This window comes from Ovis canadensis, chromosome 6 (assembly GCF_042477335.2).
Source record: "Ovis canadensis isolate MfBH-ARS-UI-01 breed Bighorn chromosome 6, ARS-UI_OviCan_v2, whole genome shotgun sequence".
Lineage (NCBI taxonomy): Eukaryota > Metazoa > Chordata > Mammalia > Artiodactyla > Bovidae > Ovis > Ovis canadensis.
The window spans coordinates 36,750,157-36,772,755 of NC_091250.1; the positions used below are offsets into that span (position 1 = coordinate 36,750,157).

General features: G+C 37.4%; 1 protein-coding gene across 1 annotated transcript; it reads left to right on the forward strand.

The window, feature by feature from the left end:
• The first annotated feature begins 512 nt into the window (after positions 1-512).
• On the forward strand, positions 513-22,186 carry CXXC4 (CXXC finger protein 4). The gene is made up of 2 exons (XM_069593579.1): positions 513-1,659; positions 21,063-22,186. Exons 1-2 carry the CDS (start codon positions 583-585, stop codon positions 21,105-21,107), a joined length of 1,122 nt encoding a protein of 373 aa, XP_069449680.1. The 5' UTR covers positions 513-582; the 3' UTR covers positions 21,108-22,186.
• Positions 22,187-22,599: the final 413 nt, after the last annotated feature.

Below are 22,599 nucleotides of genomic sequence, written 5' to 3' on the forward strand. Positions count from 1 at the left end.
AATTGCCCTTTTCCCTCGGCATTTGTCACCCCCGTCTTTCCTCTACCCTGGGTATCCTGGCTATTAATACATTTTCTCAGGAGGGTTATAAGAATAGGGGGGAGGAGCCGTGGTGTGCTCTGGGGAGGGAGGGATCCGGGTTGGGAGCGTGGGGGAAGGATGGGAATGAGGTGGGGGGGGGTGTCACGTCTTGATGATTGTTATGCAAACGACCTGACGAAGAATGTGGGAGCTTTCTGTGTCTGCGGTGGGGTAGTGAGGGAGCCTGTTTATTTTTTCATCTTTTTCCTCGTGCATCTCGTTGGAATGACTTTCTTTATTTTAGTTGTAACAGTTGGAGGATAATGCAAAGGAAGACGCTGCCTGGGAATTCACCGTCTGTGGAAATGCGCCCCAGAGAGGAATAAAGCAGTCCTCACCTTGCTGTCCCCACCCGGACCCACTTTCCCCTCCCGCCTCGGCCCCCACCCCAACATCACCATCACCCCCTTCCCTCCCCCCCACCTCCCCCCCTTCCCCACCCAGGTGTCGGACCAAACGGTCCCCACTTCCACCCTGCACCCCTTCTTTCCCCCTTGCACCATGAACACCAATGTCTGCGTGGAGCCCGGGCCGAGCCCGGAGGCCCCGGGCTTGCCCAAGGAAAGCCACCTGCCCGAGGGGTCCCTGAACAGCCTTGTGGATTACAACTCGGAGATGGAGCGCTACCGCTCCTTTGCCACCTCCTTCTACAAGACCAACGGGGGCGCCTTCCCGCAGGCCGCCAAGATCGCGCGCATCACCACCCCCATCTTCCCCAGCAGCGCCGCCGCCGCCGCGGCCGCCGCGCGCATCGGCATGTCCCCCTGGAACTGCGACAACGCGGCCACCGCCGCCGCCGCCACCGCCATGCTCTGGGGCAGCGGCGGGGGCGGGGGCGGCGGCGGGGGCGGCGGCGGCGGCGGTGGGGGCGGCGGCGGGGGCGGTGGGGGCGGCAGGAAATCCTCCTCCGCCGCCGCCTCCTCCTCCGCCTCCTCCTCGGCGATCCTCCCCGCCGGCGGTGGCGGTGGTGGCGGTGGTGGCGGCGGCGGTGGCGGCGGCGGCGGCGGCGGCGGCGGCAGGACCAGCATGCACCACCGAAACGACTCCCAGAGGCTGGGGAAAGCTGGCTGCCCGCCAGAGCCATCGTTGCAAATGGCAAATACTAATTTCCTCTCCACCTTATCCCCTGAACACTGCAGACCTTTGGCGGGGGAATGCATGAACAAGCTCAAATGCGGCGCTGCTGAAGCAGAGATAATGAATCTCCCCGAGCGCGTGGGGACTTTTTCCGCTATCCCGGCTTTAGGGGGCATCTCATTACCTCCAGGGGTCATCGTCATGACAGCCCTTCACTCCCCCGCAGCAGCCTCAGCAGCCGTCACAGACAGTGCGTTTCAAATTGCCAACCTGGCAGACTGCCCGCAGAACCATTCCTCCTCCTCCTCGTCCTCCTCAGGGGGAGCTGGCGGAGCCAACCCGGCCAAGAAGAAGAGGAAAAGGTGTGGGGTCTGCGTGCCCTGCAAGAGGCTCATCAACTGTGGCGTCTGCAGCAGTTGCAGGAACCGCAAAACGGGACACCAGATCTGCAAATTTAGGAAATGTGAAGAGCTAAAGAAAAAACCTGGCACTTCGCTAGAGGTCAGAGGAGATGATTTCTTGTTTCCCAGTCTCCCCCCTTCCCTCCTCACTCCCCTCTCCTCTCCCCTCCAGGGCTTCTTGTCTGGCTTCAAGATGCAGTCCCCTTTTCCTGAAGCTTCATTCAGGTTGTAAGATACAGTTGGTGGTGGTTTGCGGAGGGCATGGCCTCTCCTCGCCCCCTCCCCACCTGCACTTCGCCTGGAACCGCCCTCCTGATGCGAGGGCGCCCCTCCTTTTTTTTTTTTTTTTTTAGCTCTGGGAGGAAAACTAATGTAATTGGTTTGAAAAATCAGAAGTTTCACATTCAATATGGTCAAAAAATTCCCTAGGTGGTTTAAAATACCCCCTTCCCTCTTATTATTTTTAAAAGCATCTCTGCCCAAAGGGTCGGATACATCACATTCTATATACTTATACTGGGCAAGAGAGACCTATTACTGACCCAGGTGTAACTGTGAGGACACAGTTTGTGGCACACAAGCCTACATTCCCTTTTACACACATACACACACACACACACACAGAGAGTGATCATTGAAACTAACATGCATGAATTCAAAAGGGGATTTTCTAAACTCTTCTAATTTTTTTCCTTACCATGACAAAATTTTTCTGTTTTCCATTTTATTTTCTGCATAGTTGGTATTTTTTCAGAAAGGGGAAATAGTAGAGAAAACTGAACACCACTTGCAGTTTTTTTAAGGAGAGATGACAATTTGTAGCAGGTGAGATGGTAATTTTATTTAAGAATTATTTTATTTATATAGTTTAGAAACTAAGGGTTCCTAAAACTCAGTTACAAAAAATATAAACTTGGGGTTCTGTGTTTAACAAAGTAACCACTATGTGGTCACAAAATCGTTCTATACATCAAGCACTGTTTTGGTTGATACACTATATGGTCAATGACAGTTTCTTTTCCTGTGTGTGCTTAAAACAATGTACAGATTATCACTAAAGTACTTGTTAAATTAGGCTTTCGGTTATGTTAAACAAAAAGATTGATGTGTTTGGTGGAAATTTCATACAGTGACCTGATCACAACAAAAGGGGGAAAATGGAAAATCAGAAGTAAATGGCTTTGGTGATATACTTAGTAATGAAATATGGACAGATAATCATATTTAGCCTCTTGATATAATGTACAGAGTAGATGGCTAAATGCTCATATATAGGTGATAGATTTAGCATTAGGGAATATTCTATGGGCTGGACTGTAGGCTGAGAGTGGTTCTCACATGTTCTCATCAGAGGGAAACCTGAATAGGAGTTTTCTCCAAGGACTGGCCTTTGAAAGAAGAGTTAAAAATCTTTGCAGGTTTGGATATAAATAAGATACAGATTTTTTTAAGTTTTATTACTATAAATCAAAGCAAATAGCACTTTGTAATTCTCCTCAAACAAATATTATGTTGATATCATCATTGATTATGATCAATTCCATAAAAATATTGCATTTATTCCTCCTTATAAGAGAACCCATGTCTGCTGAAAGTTTGACTTTATTCTAGAGTGGTTTATTACATTCCCTTTGGCAGCTCTTCTTAAGCAAAGATAATAGGAATCATAAAGGCATGGATCATGTGTTTTCTTAGGTGGAAAAAATTTGTTTTTAGCTTTGAAATATCTTCTTTGGATTAATTTATTATAACTTCTTAAGGTCTCTAAGGCCCATGGGAAATTAAAATTCAGTTCATACTTAAATCTTCTGTTAATGCTTAGTCGATGAGCACTCCTGGCTTTAATTATTTTACCCTTGAACTATAGGATCTAGAATTAGAGAATCTAGAATTATAGATTTGCTGTGGTTAAGTGGACTTCATCTTTAGCTAGACCTATGTACTGCCTGCATTCCAATTTATTGTATGTAGTAGGTAGGACCACGGAATAATTCCGATTTATCTAGTAAGCAACCTCTCTGAACAAGTTTAATGTGAATACCAGTAGGTTTTCTGCACAAGTTTCTATGCCGGTTTGTTAGTCTAAACAAACTTCATAAGTTTCTTTTTTCTTCCTTTTGATAGTTTTCCCAACTTCTTGTGATCTTTACGTTCCTTAGCTTTTTTTTTTTATCACAAAATTCCATAGTATTACCTTTTCTTCTTTTTAAAAATTCACATGCAAAAAGTTCTGCTGATCTTCGGAAAGTGAGATGTAGATGAGAGGGGAAACATATTTCTCTCTTTGTAGAGCTCTCTGAAAATGTTCTCCTGACTATATACCCTTTCCTACCAGAGAGTTGTTCTTGGTTCAAGGCTAAGATTATTAGTGGAATGCAATTTGGCAGAAAGAAAGAAAAAAAAAATTAATTGGCTAAGATTCTATCTAGGTCACTTTTAAAAGGAAAGGCAGCATGATTGCCTTAAGCACATGTGTAACCGCACAGTTATGGTTGTAGGAAACCAGCTGGATGCGTGTCAGAGTGACAGGGTTTACAGGACTGAACCAGAGCTGAAACAGTGGTTGCAGAATGGTGCAAAGTCCCCCTGCTGACCTGCCTCCCGCTCTAATTTGGTTTCTGTAACTTATCATCATCTGTGGAGATGTTTTAGATGTCAGATAGACTCCGGAGCTGAGGATAGTAATTTGAAGATTCATTATGGATATTACCTGTGGATTTCAGGTGTAAGTTCAGTAGCTAATATTTATTGGCTTTAAGTTAATATCTGGACTATAGTCATTGCTGATACTAGTATTTATCACTTCAAGTCCCACGTGCTCTTCTTTCCTTTGACTTATTCTCATGCCAAGGACTGGAGGCATAATCAGATTTTCAGGGTGAGTAAACTGAAATTAAGACAGACTCACATGGGTGTGTTGGGCCTCTTGCCCACATTTTTTAAAGCCTCCCCTCTGGCATTCCTTTTAAAATTGCTTTACTTATTTCCACATTTTCCTGATAAGTCTCATGTGAAGGGCATCTTAATTCCTTCAAAATTTATTTACAAAATCACCACTTAATGGTATTTCATAGGATAAAAATGCACATAAAATAAATTTAGCTTTTTGGTGTTATTGTGTACTATATAGTTGCATATAACACTATTCATTCAATCAATCGCTGTACTAAAAAATTATCACTGATTAGTCAAAGCAGTCATGCTGTATGCCCTTGTGTCACAAAACTTATCTTAAAAACTTGTGTCCTAAATGGTTAATATTAAGTTCTCAGATATTTTAAAAAACTTACCATATATCGTAAGTTCTATGATAGACCTTTGTCTCATACAAAAGTAATCTCATACAAAGGTATTCCTTTAGTTTTCATATTCACAGCAGTTACATTTCTTATACTAAGATCTAAATCTCTCAACCTAATCTTACTCAAGGGAGAGTCGTCCCGTGGGCCACCCCAGCCTCTCTTAGTCCCTGAACGTTGTTCAGGTGACATGATTGATCTCTGTGGGACAGCATTAGAGACCACACAGATCTGGTTTCTCTCCCATTAGCTGATTCATGGAATTACATTAGTCAGCAGTGCCTCAGGAGTGTTCCCTGCCCCCACTCCTGGCTCTCTGCTGCTGGGCACACAATGCCACCGCCACCTATGCTTCCCCTGAGCTGGACAAGGGACGTAGGAGAGGCATGTGAGAGTGAAGAGGCTGAGAAACTGGAAAGTCAGGAGAAAGACAGTCTTTTTTCCCTCTCTTTTCTTTTCTCTATTTTCAATTATCTGCTGAATGTACAGGCCCTAAATTATTTCCCACAAGTTAGGTCAAGCTCCTAAGGGGTCTGGTGGAAAACATCCAGGTATTGTCCTGCACTTGATAACTGGATTTAGAAGAGTGTTTTAAAGGAGGATGTCAAGTTCTCAGAGCCCCAACCACACAAATGGCAATTGTAGGAGTCTGGACAGAGCATTGACTGCAGTTTGTGCAGGAAGGTGACACATGCTACCCAAAGAAATGCATTTGTTTATTTCAGTTCACTTCAGTCGCTCAGTCATGTCCGACTCTTTGTGACCCCATGAACCGCAACACACCAGCCCTGTAGACACACACATAAAATAGTTGTGTCACTCAGATTCAGAATCTGTATGGTCAAATAGTGAAACTGGTCACCAATTAAACATGTCATATAAGTTCTTGAAGTTGATGACCAAAAAAAAAAAACTAGAGGTAAAATATGAACGTTTCATATCTTAAATTGTGATACATAGTGGTTTATCTTTTTATATCATAATTCAAAAATGGGTTTTCAGATTGAAGAGTCAGAACCGTGCCAGTATAAAAACAAACATATTTTTGATTGGAAAATGTAAATATATAGCTATTAAAAGGAAAGAGAAAATTTTTCAATAAATTCAAACAAAATGATAATATCTTAACACTGGAATGTAGGATAGAAACAACATAGAGAAAAGTTGCAGAATTTCATAAATGTTAAGAAAAAAGCACAGAGAAGTTCAGCTTTGGCTGAAGTCAGAAAGTAGATTTGTAGCTAACGCAGCAAAGTATTATACAAGTCCAGTGAGATTCTCTTTCCATCACTAGGTTTAGTACAAGGTAGTCAAAGTTGTTTTGAAAGAATCACACATTTTTAAATAATTCCTAAATGAAAATAACTTCCTTTCCTATCCAAACATCACGTAAATTCTAAGCAGTCTTTTGGATGGCAATTAGGAATAGTAAAATGAAAAAAATTAAAAGCATTTGTAAATTATTCTATAAGAATGTTTGAAATTCAGTCAGCACCAAGCAAAATTTTTTTAAAAAATCAGAAGCCAATAAGAACAAAAACAAACTTTAGACTTTAATCATATAAAAATATGTGGATATTTTAAACAAGAATGGAAAGTGTATCCAGTGATGAAGTAGATAAAAATTACTTGATTTTTAAACTTTTTAATTAATTGATTACTGAAGCATTGTTGCATATTTTTGTTTGTCAACTGTTTTTGGGTGAATACTTAAGATTTTGGCACAGTTCAGAGTTACAGATTGACAAATACAGGACAATTTATAAAAATAGCCTGTAAGACTGAAAATTGAAAGGTGTGTCAAAAGTGATGGGCTTTTCATCCGTATTTGCTCTAGAGTACACAGTTGGAGATTGAAGATCTATGTCGGGGTGACTGTGAAGAAGCTGGTAGAATATTCCTTCTGGATATAAACATAAACATTATTGGAGTTTTCCCCAGGAATAGGTTTTAGTGTGTCTTTAAAAAATCTCTTCGGAAGTAGTTGGTGCTCCTAGAACTTACTGTTCAGTCTGAGTTGGTCAGATTGGTCTTGTATTCGTTTACTTTTACTAGAAAACAATTCAGTTTTGATTTTTGCTTTGGAAAAACAACAAAATGTCCTGCTATCCAAACATTTCACAAGCATGGATATGCTCAGTTTCTTATGTTTATTTTTATTCAAGTTATACAAAATGTTTAACATAAATTCATTCATCATATATAAAAATCACTACTTAAATCAATAGGTTAAATTCAAGATTTATTGAAAGGCCCATGTAAATATGCAAGTTGGAGAAAGGACTACTTCTCTTTTAGTTTTCTTCTTATTTTTAGATTAGTTTTTGAAAAGTAATAATGAATCCAAAGTAATGGTAAAGTCATTTTATAAGTGTGAGTTTTTAGTCACTGATTAGAATATCAGATGATCTTGGCTGGGGAAGCAGAGCACTGTAGAAAAAGTTTGTTTGTTTTTAACAAAACTTGTTTTTAAGAAAGTACTTGTACTTTTCTGGTGGGATTGGTATAAGTTGTGAAGATTTTTGTGCATATATAATTTAATTTCTTTATTTGTCCTGCAGTGCTTCTGTTCATTCTTAATATACTTTTTTCACTGAGCATTTATGCTGTTATCCTTAGCAGTTTCAAATAATTGGAGGAGGGGCACACGGGTGGTTTTGTCCCTCAGTCACATCTTGTTCCATCACATGCAAACACCTGTCCTGAAATTGAATTATTCTGCGGGGTAATCGAAAAGCCTGCCTCCATCCGGCATCATATGTTTTCTGTTGTTTATTGAGTTATGTTGCACCATACTTCAGATGCGACAGCCATTTAATAATGTTGAAGACTTAGCTCTGCAGGGGCTAAGAGGATCCCAGCAGGCTTGTTAACTTCTACTCTAAAACATTAGGAAAAATATTTTTTCCTCTGTGAAACTTTAGGGCTTTCTCTTAATTTATTTCAAGAACAGGAGAATCCAAAGCCAGATATGAGAGTGAGCCTGTGAAAATCTCTGTTTCTGTTTTTTGATATTTAACCTCTTTATTTCATGGTATGTTTCTTACTCAAAAGACAGTGGCAAAGCAAACAACTGCTTTTTCAGAGAACTAATGACTAAAGATAAATTTCTTTGGCTGATGCAAAACCAAATATAAATTCTATTTAGAAAATATACTACTAGTTTCTTGGCTTTTCATTTCTTTTATAATTAAATTTGTATTTGGGCCACGTCACATTTAGATGATAGGTGGTGGGAGGAGCTACCAGTTTCAGGTAACTTACCAGTGGAACTATGTTAGCTCCATCAGCATAACTTCTCTGAACATTTCCTCAGCTGCGAAATGGACATAACAATATCAACCTTCGTTTCAGCTCTTTGATACTGTATGTAGGTTCATATTCTCTGCATCCTGAAAGATGCTATATGATTTCTCATTCCTAATTTAAAGTCATCAATAAAAAGTAGAGAAGATGATTATATTTACAGATAATTCTGTACACCAGCAAGTTATTTGTTGTTTTCAGGAATTAAAGCCTAGATCGATTATTTTGTGATTTTGAGTTTTCTGAATATTTGTTTTAATCATACAGTTCACCAAAGCTCTGGCTTGATTTCACTTGGAAGGGGATAAACCTGATAAACAAGTTTCCCTTGTTCTTGTACCTGTATTGTCAAAAGCCTGGGAAATCTGCGCAGGTTACCTGGTGACCTTTGTCACCATGGTGAGCCAATTTAGATAATTTAGTGCTCTTCCTCCTTCCTCACCAAAGGCACACTACTGCCATTACTTTCTATATCTTTTAATAAGATTGTGTGTGTGTTGGGGGGTGTGTTTGACTTTACCAACTCAGTACCTTTGTTTAGCTATTTGTCTTTATTTGGGCAGACACAGGGAGTTGTTCTAAATGTGCATTAGTGAGTTTAGGAAAATCATTGTAAGAAATGGTTAAATGCTTATCACAAATTCTTATTGGAGAATGTATTTAACAAATACTGAAAAATTGTAGAGTTACTCTTGTTTCAGAAGATAGGGATGTGTGTGTATGTGTGTGAGTGTAGGAAATTAAACAGGTAGATAAACATTTTGAGATTAAAAAGTGAACTATGTAGAGCTTTTTCTCTTATTAAGAAGAGAGCATTTATGAAATGAAGAAAGTGAGCAATAATAGAAAAGGCTGGTGGTTTTCTGGGAGAAAATAATGTTAAGTCTTAAAATATTTGAAATACTAACCAAGAAAGCTTTAAAAACAAGGGAGAAAGGAATATGCAAGCAGGCTGCAATGCATTATCTGGAAGGAGTTTTGTAAAGACAGGATATGGATGTCTGCTTTGCTTCAGCAGTTGTAGAAGTTTTGCCGAGAATGCAAACTATAAAGAGGGGAAGATAATGTTTTCATACTTGACTTAGTACATTTGGTTTGGAAGTCAGAGCGAAGTCTCAAGTTCAGTGGAGTGGCAGCTGACTCTGAGACAAGGAAAAACAGATTGTGTTTTAGATGATGTTATTATATTTACTTATGCCTTTGAAACATTTGGTAGAATAATTTCAGAGTGTAAGTGAAAGAAGACATCCAACATGGGTGGAAAATGGGATCCTATTTGGGTCTCATTTTCATCTAAGTTCATGTTTCAGAGGACATTCTGGAGCAAATGAACAAAAGTGTTAAACTATCGGGGAAACTGGGCTGAAAGTGCTGTTTCTTGCTCAAGGACTTAAAAAAACCCAAAAACCTCTGAATGATTGATTGTATCAAAAGGATAGGGATCAAGTAGGATGAGAGAAGAAAGGGATAAATTTATAGATCAGGAAGAGTCATGGGCATTTCTGTATAGTTCAGCAAATCTGGCAAATTACAGAGAAGATACATTTTCTCTAAAACTTTACAGAGTGAAAGGAGATGAAATGAATTTTTTAAAGAATAATAGACTCAAGTTTAATTGTGTAGAAATGATGATTTATGAGTGACAGTGAATCAGTGGCAGATAAATAACTGTGCTGGGGGAAGACTTCTCTATGGTAAATGTCTTATTTATAGGTTAAATGAGGTCAAGGTTGGTTTTAATGAAGTCAAGAAAAAGCAAAAGAGATAAAATTCTCAGTTCTACGTAGATGGATGTGAAGTGAGATGTGGAATCTTCTAACAAACCCTAAATATGTTGTATGCTCTAATTTTCACTCCTGAAAAGCAAAATAGAGAACACCAGCCTTTAAAATTCCAAAGGCTATAAATGTTGGATCTTCTATATCAGACTGCTATCTCTCTATTGTTAAATGTGTTATGATGTGGAGTGGTTTTCGGTTTTCCTCATGTGATGCTCTTCACATGTCCATGTTATTTGCATGGCATGCACTTGTAGATAACACATTGGTGGCATATGAGGCCAGTGTGTTGGCTTATGGCCAGCATTTTTAGAAAGTAGAATAGAGTGGAGGAGGAAATACATGAGTGCATCACATGTAATAAGAGCACATGTTAAGCTTCTGTTTTAATTATGTGTGTGCACATAAATGTGTGTGCCTGTTCTAGGCTGCTGTGTGAAATCTATTTCTAACTTGGTTGCAGTCAAAAAAGTTTGAAAAACTCTAATGACAGCAACAACTCTACTGAACAGATATGTAGTGAGGAAAGAAATTATGTTTGTAAATGGAATGATGTTAACAAGATAAAGGGTAAAATGGAACTGTGTTTCTGTAAGTAGTGTGTTTTCTCTCAGGCAGGTCTGTACATATGAGGTAGATTTATCAATTCATGGTGTATGCTTAACATATGGTGAACCCTTGATAAGTTCCATTCCCAATATCTTTAGGTAGGATGAGATGGTTGGATGGCATCACCAACTCAATGGACATGAGTTTGAGCATGGGAATTGGTGATGGACAGGGAAGCCTGGTGTGCTACAGTCCATGGGGTCACAAAGTCAGACATGACTGAGTGACTGAACTGAACTAAGGAACCATTATTTTTCTAAGATTTGTAAGCAAGCGCTGTGAAACACATATACACGTATATACACCTTGGCTTAAAGAACTCAAACTTTTCTTTGTTTCTAATTACCTTCTTAAAATATCCATGTAACTCCATAACTCTACATCTTACTCTTTCATCCAAGACACTTAGCTTCCTAATTACATTCTTTATTCTCAGTGCACAAAATGGACACATTTCAAAGATATGATTATAATTTTAGAAAACTCTGAATGCAGTCTCACACCTATTTAAAAGCCTTGAATTCCTTGATTCACCCTTGGCTTAGTTCTTCCCAGATCTAGATAAGAAACACATTGTGCAGTTGTGATTTCTACTTAGCTACCTCATGTGGTTATGTGGTATACTACTATCTTCTATTAGTACTCCAGAATTTTTCAAGGAATAAGAAAAGAAAAGAAATACTTGCCTTGAATATTTGAACACAGTGAGAATGTACAGTATGACTTGTTATTTCAAATGTATTTTATAGAATACTGGAAACCATTGTATGACCTGAATAAGGGAAAGGGCCATGTTGAAAGGAAGAAGAGAAGGAAGGGAGGGAGGCAGGCAGACTGTAGTGTTACAGATTAAAGGGAACTAAGAAAGGAGCATTGTGGCAGAAAGGACTGTCATGTTCAAGGTCATCTTCTTGAGTCTGGTTTAAATAAGAAATTAGTAGGAATGGTTAATGCCTCAAACTTTTTTGAAGGATGCCACGAGTTTGGCTTAGATTCACCAGAAACACTCAGCATCATTTCTTTTCATTTACCTTAGTGGAAAAAATAGTTTCCTGTAAACTGATTAGATTTTTTTTTTTTCCTTCTAATTTCTCTTTAAGAGTAACTTGATCAAGTCTGCAGTTGGAAACATTGAAATGACAGGATGGGAAAACTAATGCTCAAATTGATGAAGGAGTTTAGGGAGATAGAGGCCATTCAGCATCTATAAACAACCAACTGTTCAAATTGGCAGGGTAATTTTTAAGTGGTAATTCAGAGAACTTCCTGGAAAATACAGAATTGTGCATATAGAAAAGACCCCAGAAAATTGATGAAAGAATATTAATTATGTCTTATGAATCCTATGCCTGAAAAATGTTAGGCTTGTTAATTTACACTGCTAGTTAGTTAACTATGCAGTTGTGACTATGTGTGCGTGAAGGTAGAGCATACGTGATACACATAGAAAAATAAGTAGTACATTGAAAATCCCTGAGGAGAAATTTGACTTTTAAGGACTTGCTCAGCACAAGATATGCTGGTACCCTGTTAGTAGAGGATGCTTAAGAGTGTGTGTCCTCTTAATGATGGAGATTAACTAAAATGCATTTCCAAAGAGGTAACATGTAATAAATTGATTAAATTATAATTGTTGACTATGTACCTCTTAATTTTATTATTTAAAAAGAAAATTAAGGAAAGAAACCAAAACATCAAAGTAACTGTGAAATTTAAATTTCTGATATAACATCAACTGCAGTTATTAAATAAACTTTTTTTAAAGAAAAACTCTAAAAGCAACATGTGATTCTCAGAAGTATAATTTTAACCAAGTACATTTTTTTTAATGATAACATCTAATGACTATGAAATGTTTGGCATTTTCCCTAAATTCCTCTAAGTAATTAATGGACATAAAACCTGCTTTGATTTCTAGGCTGGATCTATCTCAGCAGTTGGGTTTCTGTCATAGAAGATTCTGAACCAAGTGAAGTGGCTACATTCAAAACACTACAGATCTTTTAGTCTAAACTTTCTATTAAACTTCTTTTTGGATTTTATGTAATATAGAAAAAATAATATTTCTCAAATTCTGAGATCTATAATAATCAAAGAGAGGAACTATAATTTAAATTCTTTATAGAGATTAGGTATAACTGTTGTATTTTACTTGAATGTAAGTTAGAGGCTGTCCAAATCATAACTTTTGAATTTTAAAAATCACCTCTTAATTTTTTAAGTGACCTCCCATTTCTTCACATTTCACATGAATATTTCTTCTTTTCAGTATGAGGAGATAGTTCACTGTCTGCTTTAAAAAGAAAAACAAAATTTTAAAAAATTGCCCAACAGGTTGATCATGAAGAGAATATTGGTGGTTTTTCAATAATTAGCAGTGATCTCACCTAAATGTATTGTTGCAGTCAACAGTAATCAGTACAGTGATTTTGAGGGCAGATAGAATCATTTAACTTGTGGCTTTGCCATATATATGAATTTATATATTCATATATATATTGAGTCATTTATTATATAACCATATCTATTTGGATATATATTTTTCATAAAGATGTGTCATTCTTGACAATATTGATTTTATTAATCTAATTTCCACTTTTTAAATATCAATTTTAATTTCATTTCATTTCATACTTCCTCCTATATGTAAGTGAAAAATAATATCTAAAATAAATTTTCAAAAACATCTTTAAAATTTTTGGATTGTTGAAAACGTTGCCTATTTCTGCTTATCCTTGTATCATCCTATTTTATTTTATTTTTATAAATCCAAGGTTATTTTAATCACTAAACTACCTATGTGTAATACAATAATTTACTTATTATTGGAAGGATGTGGTTTGAAGTGTTTTTATCAAAAGTAATTGAAATATGATCCTTTACAGCTTTAATCAAGACACTCGCCTGAAGTAGTTACGTTAGATGCTAGGACCAAAAGTGGGTGCATTTTTGGCCACTTGTAGGCCAGTTTGAATCTTGGTGTCAAACTGTTACTGTTCTTCCTACCAACCCACTCTTTCCCCATACACACATCTCCCTTTGGACAGTTGTCTTTCTTACTGGTTTAACTACCAGGTTGATTTGATTTAGTACGTTTCCAACCTAGTATACAGTCTCATCTGTCCATTTACACAAGTTAGCTAAGTTTAAAGTCATGCCATTGCAGTGGTGATGGGGAAGGTGGTGGTGGTCTTGTAGAAGGAGGGAAAAGGAAGCGCCCTCACATTTGCCAGGCATAGGGAGTAGCAGGAGCAATAGACCACACAGAATCAATACTAATGAAAAAGCCATCTCTGGGTTCCACCATTAATCAGAGAAATCCTAGCCACAGATGTCAGTGTGGAAACCAGAAATGTGGAATGCTCCTTATAATCATGATTAAGACCTCCAAAATTTCGGGTCATAAAAGTTATGCAGTTACTTATTTGGTGCATTTCTCTCTTTTAAAGAGGGGTCTAATATTCCAGTTAGTGGCATTTGATAGGTGTTTTTAATTAATATCTGGATCATGGCCAAAATAAGGTGTGAGTATACCAAAGATTTATACAGTTATAAGTGAATCTGAATTATAAGAAAAATTAATCTGATAGATATCACATACATTTTATAACAGGAGAAAAAGAGAAAGTGAGGAAGGTGTACTTTAAAATATGGAAACATTGTATACTTATATTAATCCATATATCTTAAAACATTAGAATTATTGAAATATTGATATTATTATTTAAATATAAAGTTTCTTTCTTACAGTAACAGTGAATTACTGGACTGTGAGCTTATCATTTATCATAAATTACTTGTTCTGTCAAACTAACTGACCTATGCTATACTTGTGCTTGCTAATAATTCTTATAGTTATTGGATTATGATCTTTTAAATATACTATTTATAAATAGGATATAGAATAATATTTTTGCCTAAAATATTTGAAAGTCTCTAACATTTACTAGGTATAATTTTAGGCCATTTTTACTGATCATACACATTTGTAATTACATGCATGTGCGTGCGTTTTCACATTCACAATATTGTACAGTATATATAAAATGATTTTCCATTTCTCCAATTAGGTTTTGAAATTTTGTCAGCACAAAAATGAAGAACCTATATGATTTGATATTTTAGCATTCTCTATGAATCAAATCAGAAAAAGTAGTGTTTTTTTTTTTTTACCATCAGGATTTCTTTTCCTTTTTTCCATCCACAGCACTCCAAAGTTTGTTTCATATGAAGCCAAAACAAAATATAATCAAATATCTAAAGGCAAACAATGAGCCTTAGTATTCTTTATCATATTTATTTATGTATTTCCTGTTGCAAAATTTCAGTGATTCATTAAGGTTTTCAAGTTCTATTGCAAAGAGAAAAATCCAATGCAGTAAGAGGTTCTGGTTTCAAGGACTTAGATGCTCAGAAGTTTAATAAACTTATAGTGGGGCTTCTCACAGTGAAAACAACACTTCGAAAGAGTTTAGAAGAGGCTGTGTTGACTAACTGCAGTTTGAAATTGCTTTGTTTTTGGGTGGAAAAAGCATACTTCCCATTATTATATGGGGATGGGAAAATGGCTGGATGATTAATGCTTCTTCAATTAATACTAAATGGGGAAAAAGGAAATTTTTGATGAATATAAGAGTACCCCAAAATACTGACTTCAGCTTAGAATGTATTGTATTAAAGCCACCCTGTTTCACAGCAGAGTTTTGAAGGCCTGGGTGAACCACTGAGTCTTTGGATCAGAAACTACATGAATACATATTGGAAAGATATATTTAACTTTAGTTGTAGAATTTGCTAATGTCTTAATTATATCTCAATTTATAACTTTCATGCATTCTGAAGTAAATTTCAACATCGAGTTGTCTTTTATATGGTCTTTGAAAACGTGTATCTAGCTTTATTAAAAGTGATTCATTTTGTTTGGTGTCCTGAATAGTGCAAATTTTACATACGTATCTGGCTAGACATGAATAGCCAACCCCATATAAACTCATATGTATGAAGATACAGATACTCAATTTCAGCTTTTAGGAGATGAGTTTTTATTGGACTGAACATATTTTAAACAAGAATATGTAGATGTGTGGGCCTTCCCAGGTGGCGCTAGTGGTAAAGAACCCACCTGCCAATGCAGGTAGATGCCAGAGACAAAGGTTCAATCCCTGGGTGGGGAAGATCCCCTTGAGGGCATGGCAACCCACTTCAGTATTCCTGCCTGGAGAATCTCGTGGACAGAGGAGCCTGGAGGGCTACAGTCCATAGGGCTGCACGGAGTCAGACACACCTGAAGCGACCTCACACGCTTGCTTGTACATAGATGTGTGTCCAACCTAAAGACACCACAGTTCATGTGACTGCCTCGCAAGCACCAAAAGAGAAAATTATGCTCAAATTCTTAAGGTAGCAGCTTTGGGGATGTCTGTTGGTTTTTAGGTCATTTAATAGTTTCTTCATTGCTGATTTAATAAGAATCAAACTGATATATATTTCTGCCAGAGATATATTGATAATTTTTTGTATTCAGTTTTTTAAAAGAAGTAAATGTAAAATGTATTTAGGCATGGATTACACAGTTATGTTATTCAATTTGCTTTTTAAAGTTACTTAGGAGAACAGAAGGCATTCCTTTTTATTTTTATTTCCCTGATGATCAGTGAGGAGCATCTTTTCTTCTTTTTTTAAAAAATTAATTCATTTATTTTAATTGGAGGCTAATTACTTTACAATACTGTAGTGGTTTTTGCCATACATTGACATGAATCAGCCACGGGTGCACATGTGTTCCCCATCCTGAACCTCCCTCCCACGTCCCTCCCCATCCCATCCCTCAGGGTCATCCCAGTGCACCAGCCCTGAGCACCCTGTCTCATGCATCAAACCTGGACCGGCGATCCGCTTTACATATGATAATATACACGATTCAACGCTACCCTCTCAAATCATCCCACTCTCGCCTTCTCCCACAGTCCAAAAAAGACTGTTCTTTACATCTATGTCTCTTTTGCTGTCTCGCATATAGGGTCATCATCACCATCTTTCCTTTAAATCTGAAGGTCGTTCTGGTCTGGCACGTGTAGGGATGAATTCCCCTGACATACTTCACAGCAGTCCCGGAAGGAGAACTAGGGGCTGCAGGTTTCTCCCCAGGTCTCCTGGGAGCAAGATTGCTGTTTGTCAATGTTGGCACCTGTGTGAGCCATGAAGGCTGCTTTAAACAATGCTGATCAACTCAATTCTATTCGTTAACTCCCTGTTCCTTTCTCTTCCTGGGGAATCTGGCTTCTCTATTACTCCCGATAAGGGATAACGATTTCCTGCAAGCATCACTGAGATCCAGAAAGTCACTGTAATCTCATCAACAGTGTGACTCCCCAACTGGGACTCTTGAATTTATATAACCCAATGGGAGCTGGTCAGGGTGCTTAATCCCCCACATTGCTATGCTGAGTCCCCCAGTCATTTAAAATAGAAGTCCTCTTACAAAAAGATGACCTCATTATGGCCCCAAATTAGGACAGACTTCATAAGAACCCATAGTTAAACCCAATATTTTACCTGTGAAAACAGTTTACTAACCCGTCCTGGTTGAAAAAAATTCAGCCCAGGCCATAAGGAATTTTCCAATGATCCCAGTGAAGATTGGGTAGGAGGCTAGATATACATCCATTCTTTTTGTATGGCTTGTGGGACACTGAAGAGTTTTGTTACCTTTTTTCACCCTGAAATAAAACAGAGAAGCCTCACCTCGAGTTTCTGGTGAATGCCTTGAAAATTTATTCCAATTAATGCACCTGTGGTTTTCCTAAATTTTCTCAAACATTTTAGGTGATTTCCCAACTAGTCATTTTAGGGTTCGACCTCAAAGATTTTTATATAAGGGAGAAATAATTTATAAAAGAAGCATCTCTGCTTACCTTTTCCCTTCCTCTTTAGCAACGAATTGTTTGGAGATACATACCAGTCTCAAAATTGTATACATACTAATATATACACATCAGTGTGCAATTTTGTGACTGGTAATGATAGTAAAGAGAACAATCTCTCTGCTCCTCTCCCAGTTGCCTGTCAGGCAGCATGTGTGTGTGCTCAGTCGTGTCCAATTCTTTGAGACCCTATGGACTGTAACCCTCCAGGCTCCTCTGACCATGGAATTTTCCAAACAAGAATACTGGAGTGAGTTGCCATTTCTTACTCCAGGGGATCTTCCTGACCCAGGGATAGAACCCACATCTCTTGAGTCTCCTGCATTGGCAGGCAGATTCTTTACCACTGTGCCACCTGGAAAGCCCTCCTCACATTTGCATTATCTAATTTTTAGTGCTAGCAAGCATTGAGAAGTGATTATCTTTTTCTTTACAACCATGACCTTTGATTGCAGGTGGCGTCTTATAAAGCTTGCTTTTTCTAAATATTGCAAATAAAATTGAGTGGTGGAGAGGGACACAGGAAGAGCCAAGAGTTGGAAGAAGGATTTAAAAATGAAACTAAGGCATAAGGAGTTCATCTTATTTAAAAAATGTGCTCCATATATATTTCTTCTGTTTATCTTCATGAACATATATGTTTATCAGGATACAAGATATATAAGTATATACTTAGAGTCTTGTTTCCAGTTGGCATCTGAGAGCAAGTTGGCATCTCTATGTCATATACTGTACACATAAATGTGAATATATATGAATATATATGCACATGTTTATTTTTCATATGTGATTCTGCAATGCATGGATATGCTTGGATCTAACTTATCTTGTTAAAAATGACTACATTTATATAAGTATGCATACTTATATAAAATGTATTCTTAGTTGGCATCGGGCAGCAAGTTAGCATCTGGTGTAAACTAAGTTTTCATTTACTGCTTATATATGTGTGTTGTAAATTATGAATATTAGGATGAATAAATGTTTTCTTATAATTTCATAAGTACCTTTAATAATGATTAAATATGTGTCATGAGAACATATAATTACATGTATCATTTAAAAGGTAATTGTAAAAGTAGTAAAGGGTTTTTCTCCTCAGCCAAGTCAAATGATGGGATCCAGGTATGCATAGTGAACTGGAAAGAGGAAGACATATTAAACTATGAGGAATAAGGATTATAGTATCAATAAGTACTATTTTTACGGGACCAATGGACCTTTTTTAAAAATTTATTTATGTTAATTGGAGGCTAATTACTCTACAATATTGTAGTGGTTTGTGCCATACATTGACATGGGTCAGCCATGGGTGTACATGTGTTCCCCATCCTGACCCTCCCTCCCCATCCCATCCCTCAGGGTCATCCCAGTGCACCAGCCCTGAGCACCCTGTCTCATGCATCGAACCTGGACTGACGATCTGTTTCACATATGATAATATACATGTTTCAATGCTATTCTCTTAAATCATCCCACCCTGAACCTTCTCCCGCAGAGTCCAAAAGACTGTTCTATACATCTGTGACTCTTTTGCTGTCTCGCATATAGAGTCATTGTTACCATCTTTCTAAATTCCATATATATGCATTAGTATACAGTATTGGTGTTTTTCTTTCTGGCTTACTTCACTCTGTATAATAGGCTCCAGTTTCACCCACCTCATTAGAACTGATTCAATTGTATTCTTTTTAACGGCTGGGTAATACTCCATTGTGTATATGTACCACAGCTTTCTTATCCATTCATCTGCTGATGCACATCTAGGTTGCTTCCATGTCCTGGCTATTATAAACAGTGCTGTGATGAACATTGGGGTACACGTGTCTCTTTCAATTCTGGTTTCCTCAGTGTGTATGCCAAGCAGTGGGATTGCTGGGTCATAGGCAGTTCTATTTCCAGTTTTTTAAGGAATCTCCACACTGTTTTCCATAGTGGCTGTACCAGTTTGCATTCCCACCAACAGTGTAAGAGGGTTCCCTTTTCTCCACACCTGGACCTTTTTGTTTGTGCTTTTAGAAAATACTTCACAAGCTAAATATTTTCTGTATACATATATGCAATTTTGAATTAGATAGTGTTAGTTCTTAACACATTCATTGTGACGTATATGGTATTGATTATGAGAACAGTTTTTTAAAATCCTTTTTAATGCAGATAGCCAGCATGGTTATTTTATTCATTTAAATTCTCATTTGAATCTTAATCAATTAATAGTTTAATTTTTAGATGACATTTCTATGGCAGGATTGTGTCAACCTAATGAGTCATATATGAAAAAGTAAAAGGTAACCTCGATCATTAAAGAGTATTTGTAGTAGAATTTTTATATATTTTCTGAAAATTCAGGTGCTGTTAACACTGTCTTAAGACGTGTTTACAAGGAGTGTATGTGTGTGTGAGTGCATTCTTTTATACCTCCTAGATATTTTGGTAATATTCAACTTTCCAATTTATATACCTATTCATCCTGAGCAGCTATCTTATAGGCTCCATAGGTTTGTTGGACAGGTCTAAGGAAGAAAAGGAAGTTTTTCATTTGCCCCATATCAAGATTTACTCTTAGCTAGTCATTTTCGCTTTTCACTTTCATGCATTGGAGAAGGAAATGGCAACCCACTCCAGTGTTCTTGCCTGGAGAATCCCGGGGACGGGGGAGCCTGATGAGCTGCCGTCTGTGGGGTCGCACAGAGTTGGATACGACTGAAGCGACTTAGCGGCAGCAGCAACAGTTGTTCCTTATGTACCTTCAATGTATTCTCATGTGACTCTGTTTTATAAAGAAGGGTATGGAATGGTGAACTACTGCAATGTTAATATATAAAGGAAAATTTGACAGCTTAACTACTGTTTATCTAGCAAAATGCCCATAGTAACTGTAAACTTCTCGTTAAAAGAATTGCTCATATGTTTAGTGTTGCCTGTTACTCCATTGGAAAACTATAGTATTTTTCTGGTGCAAAAAGATACTTTTGCTCTATTAAGTGTCATTGGTTAGTTGTAAGTTTGTTTTGTGTATATGACATTAATTTGTTGCAAATGCGGACATTTTAAAATAGAGGTATATTTTTCAGTATAGCTCATATCCGATTATATTTAGGAATGTTTAGCATTAGTAGTCAAATATAGAAGTAGTATTGATGTTACATTTGTTATTGTCCTGTCATAAAAGAAATTCTCCAGAATGAAGAAATTATTTCACTAAATTTGAAACATCAGCCTTACATAGGCTGCGTATATAGCAGATACAAATTTTAAGTACACTTGCTGGCTGATCTTCCACCTATTGCTTAGTAGTTTGTACATTCCCCTTTCTTCTGATTGCATCCATGTTCTAAACTGTGTTTCTTCTATTTTTTAGATCAGTGTGTTTTAATCATTATATTTAGTAAATTAGCATTAAATTCAATATTCTAATTTTTGTAATATTCTAAGATTAAACATTTATTTTTTATTAAATGTTGAAATATGCAAGTCATTATTTGTGTATTGCTGACTAGAAATATTGTTGAAGTGTAAAGGAGAAAATCTAATTTTATATTGGCGTAGAAAGAAAGCTTAACTTGTTTTCTTGCTCTTTTTTTATAGAGAACACCTGTTCCCAGCGCTGAAGCATTCCGATGGTTCTTTTAAAGCAGTAGTATATCTTATTTTCAAGGCATTTGGAAGTGAAGGGCAAACTAATGTCTTGTTTTAAGAAACTGCTTAGTCCACCACTGAAGAAAATATCCAGATATTATTTTCATTTTATGTATAGGGGTTTCTTCAAAAAAAAAGGCGGGGGGATAAAAAAAAGACATATAAAAATAATCTGGGAGCTTGGGGAATTGGCCAGTCTGTTTACTTTCAATACACTGATTCTTTCTTTGATGTAATTTAGCTATCCTAGTGAAGTTGTTGTCTATTTTGAAAGTGGCTGTAAAAAATAAGTTTGGGTAAACCCCTGCTGTAAAATCATGTATCTTTGCAAAGTACATATCTATACTTCATTTTCAAATATATGTGTTTCAGTACTGTAAACTGTACAGATAGCAGCTTGTATTTTGTGTGTTTAGACACAAGAAGACAATCATGTCTGAGCATCTATGGAGATTAACAGTTTGTTCACAACACTCCGGTTCTGCGAGTTAAATCTGGAGCAATAAATTTTAGCTTTAAATATTTTTTTGCCAGTTGTTTCTAGGAGCAGCAACAACAGTGGCGTGTTTTGCCATGCATCTTTCCGTAGAGACTTGATGCCAAGTTTTACAAGACTAAAAGATGATGATGCATCCAGCAGTTACCTTCAGTTGTATTGTTCTAAGAGGGGAAGATATTAGGAAAGTTTCAATTAATCTTTTGAGCACTATATTAGAGTAGTGGTTATGCACTTGCATTGCTTACAAACGAGCTGTACAGAAGGGTATACCTCCCAAATCCTTAGTGTAGTTGACTTGTCTTGGGTGGCACTGTAACATGGAGTACTCAGAGTAGTTGAAACATGCAGAATCTGTTGTATAACTTTTTTGTTCTTTCTTTAAACAGTGTTTTCTAGGATACAGGCTAGAGTATCATATCTTAGGGGTGAAATTCACGACTGACATTTCTTTTCCCCCCAGCCCAACATGGGCTTTTTTTTGTTTGTATGTATTTTTTTGTTTGCCTGTTTTTCTGCTTCTTTTTTGGTAGAAAAAAAAAACACTTAATAAAAATATCCAATTGTTTAAATTCCATGTATGATATTAAAAGTGTAGTTTTGTTTTAAAATTTGATTACATAAAGGCCTCCTACATCGAGACATGGCTGGGTACATTTTTAAGTTCAAAAGAGTGAAACACATTCATGGAAGTGAGGCTGTTAAATCTCTTTTGATCTTCCTTTCTCACAGCCTCCCAGTTAAGACCGTGGCCTTCCCCGAGGCCCTCCATGAAATGCTCCATGGTCCCCATTCCCATTCTCATCACCATCCCCGGGTGCTTCCATTCCTGAGAAGGCACGGCCACAGTCTATGGAATTCCATAAATGCAAACAGCCCCCAAACAAAAGGAGCTAATGCTTCATAGGACCTGAGCTCCCTTTTCTCATAATGTTTGGTTTTCCTCTGCAGTCAGTGTTCTTTAGGCTGGCCCGTTAGGACAAATGTTTA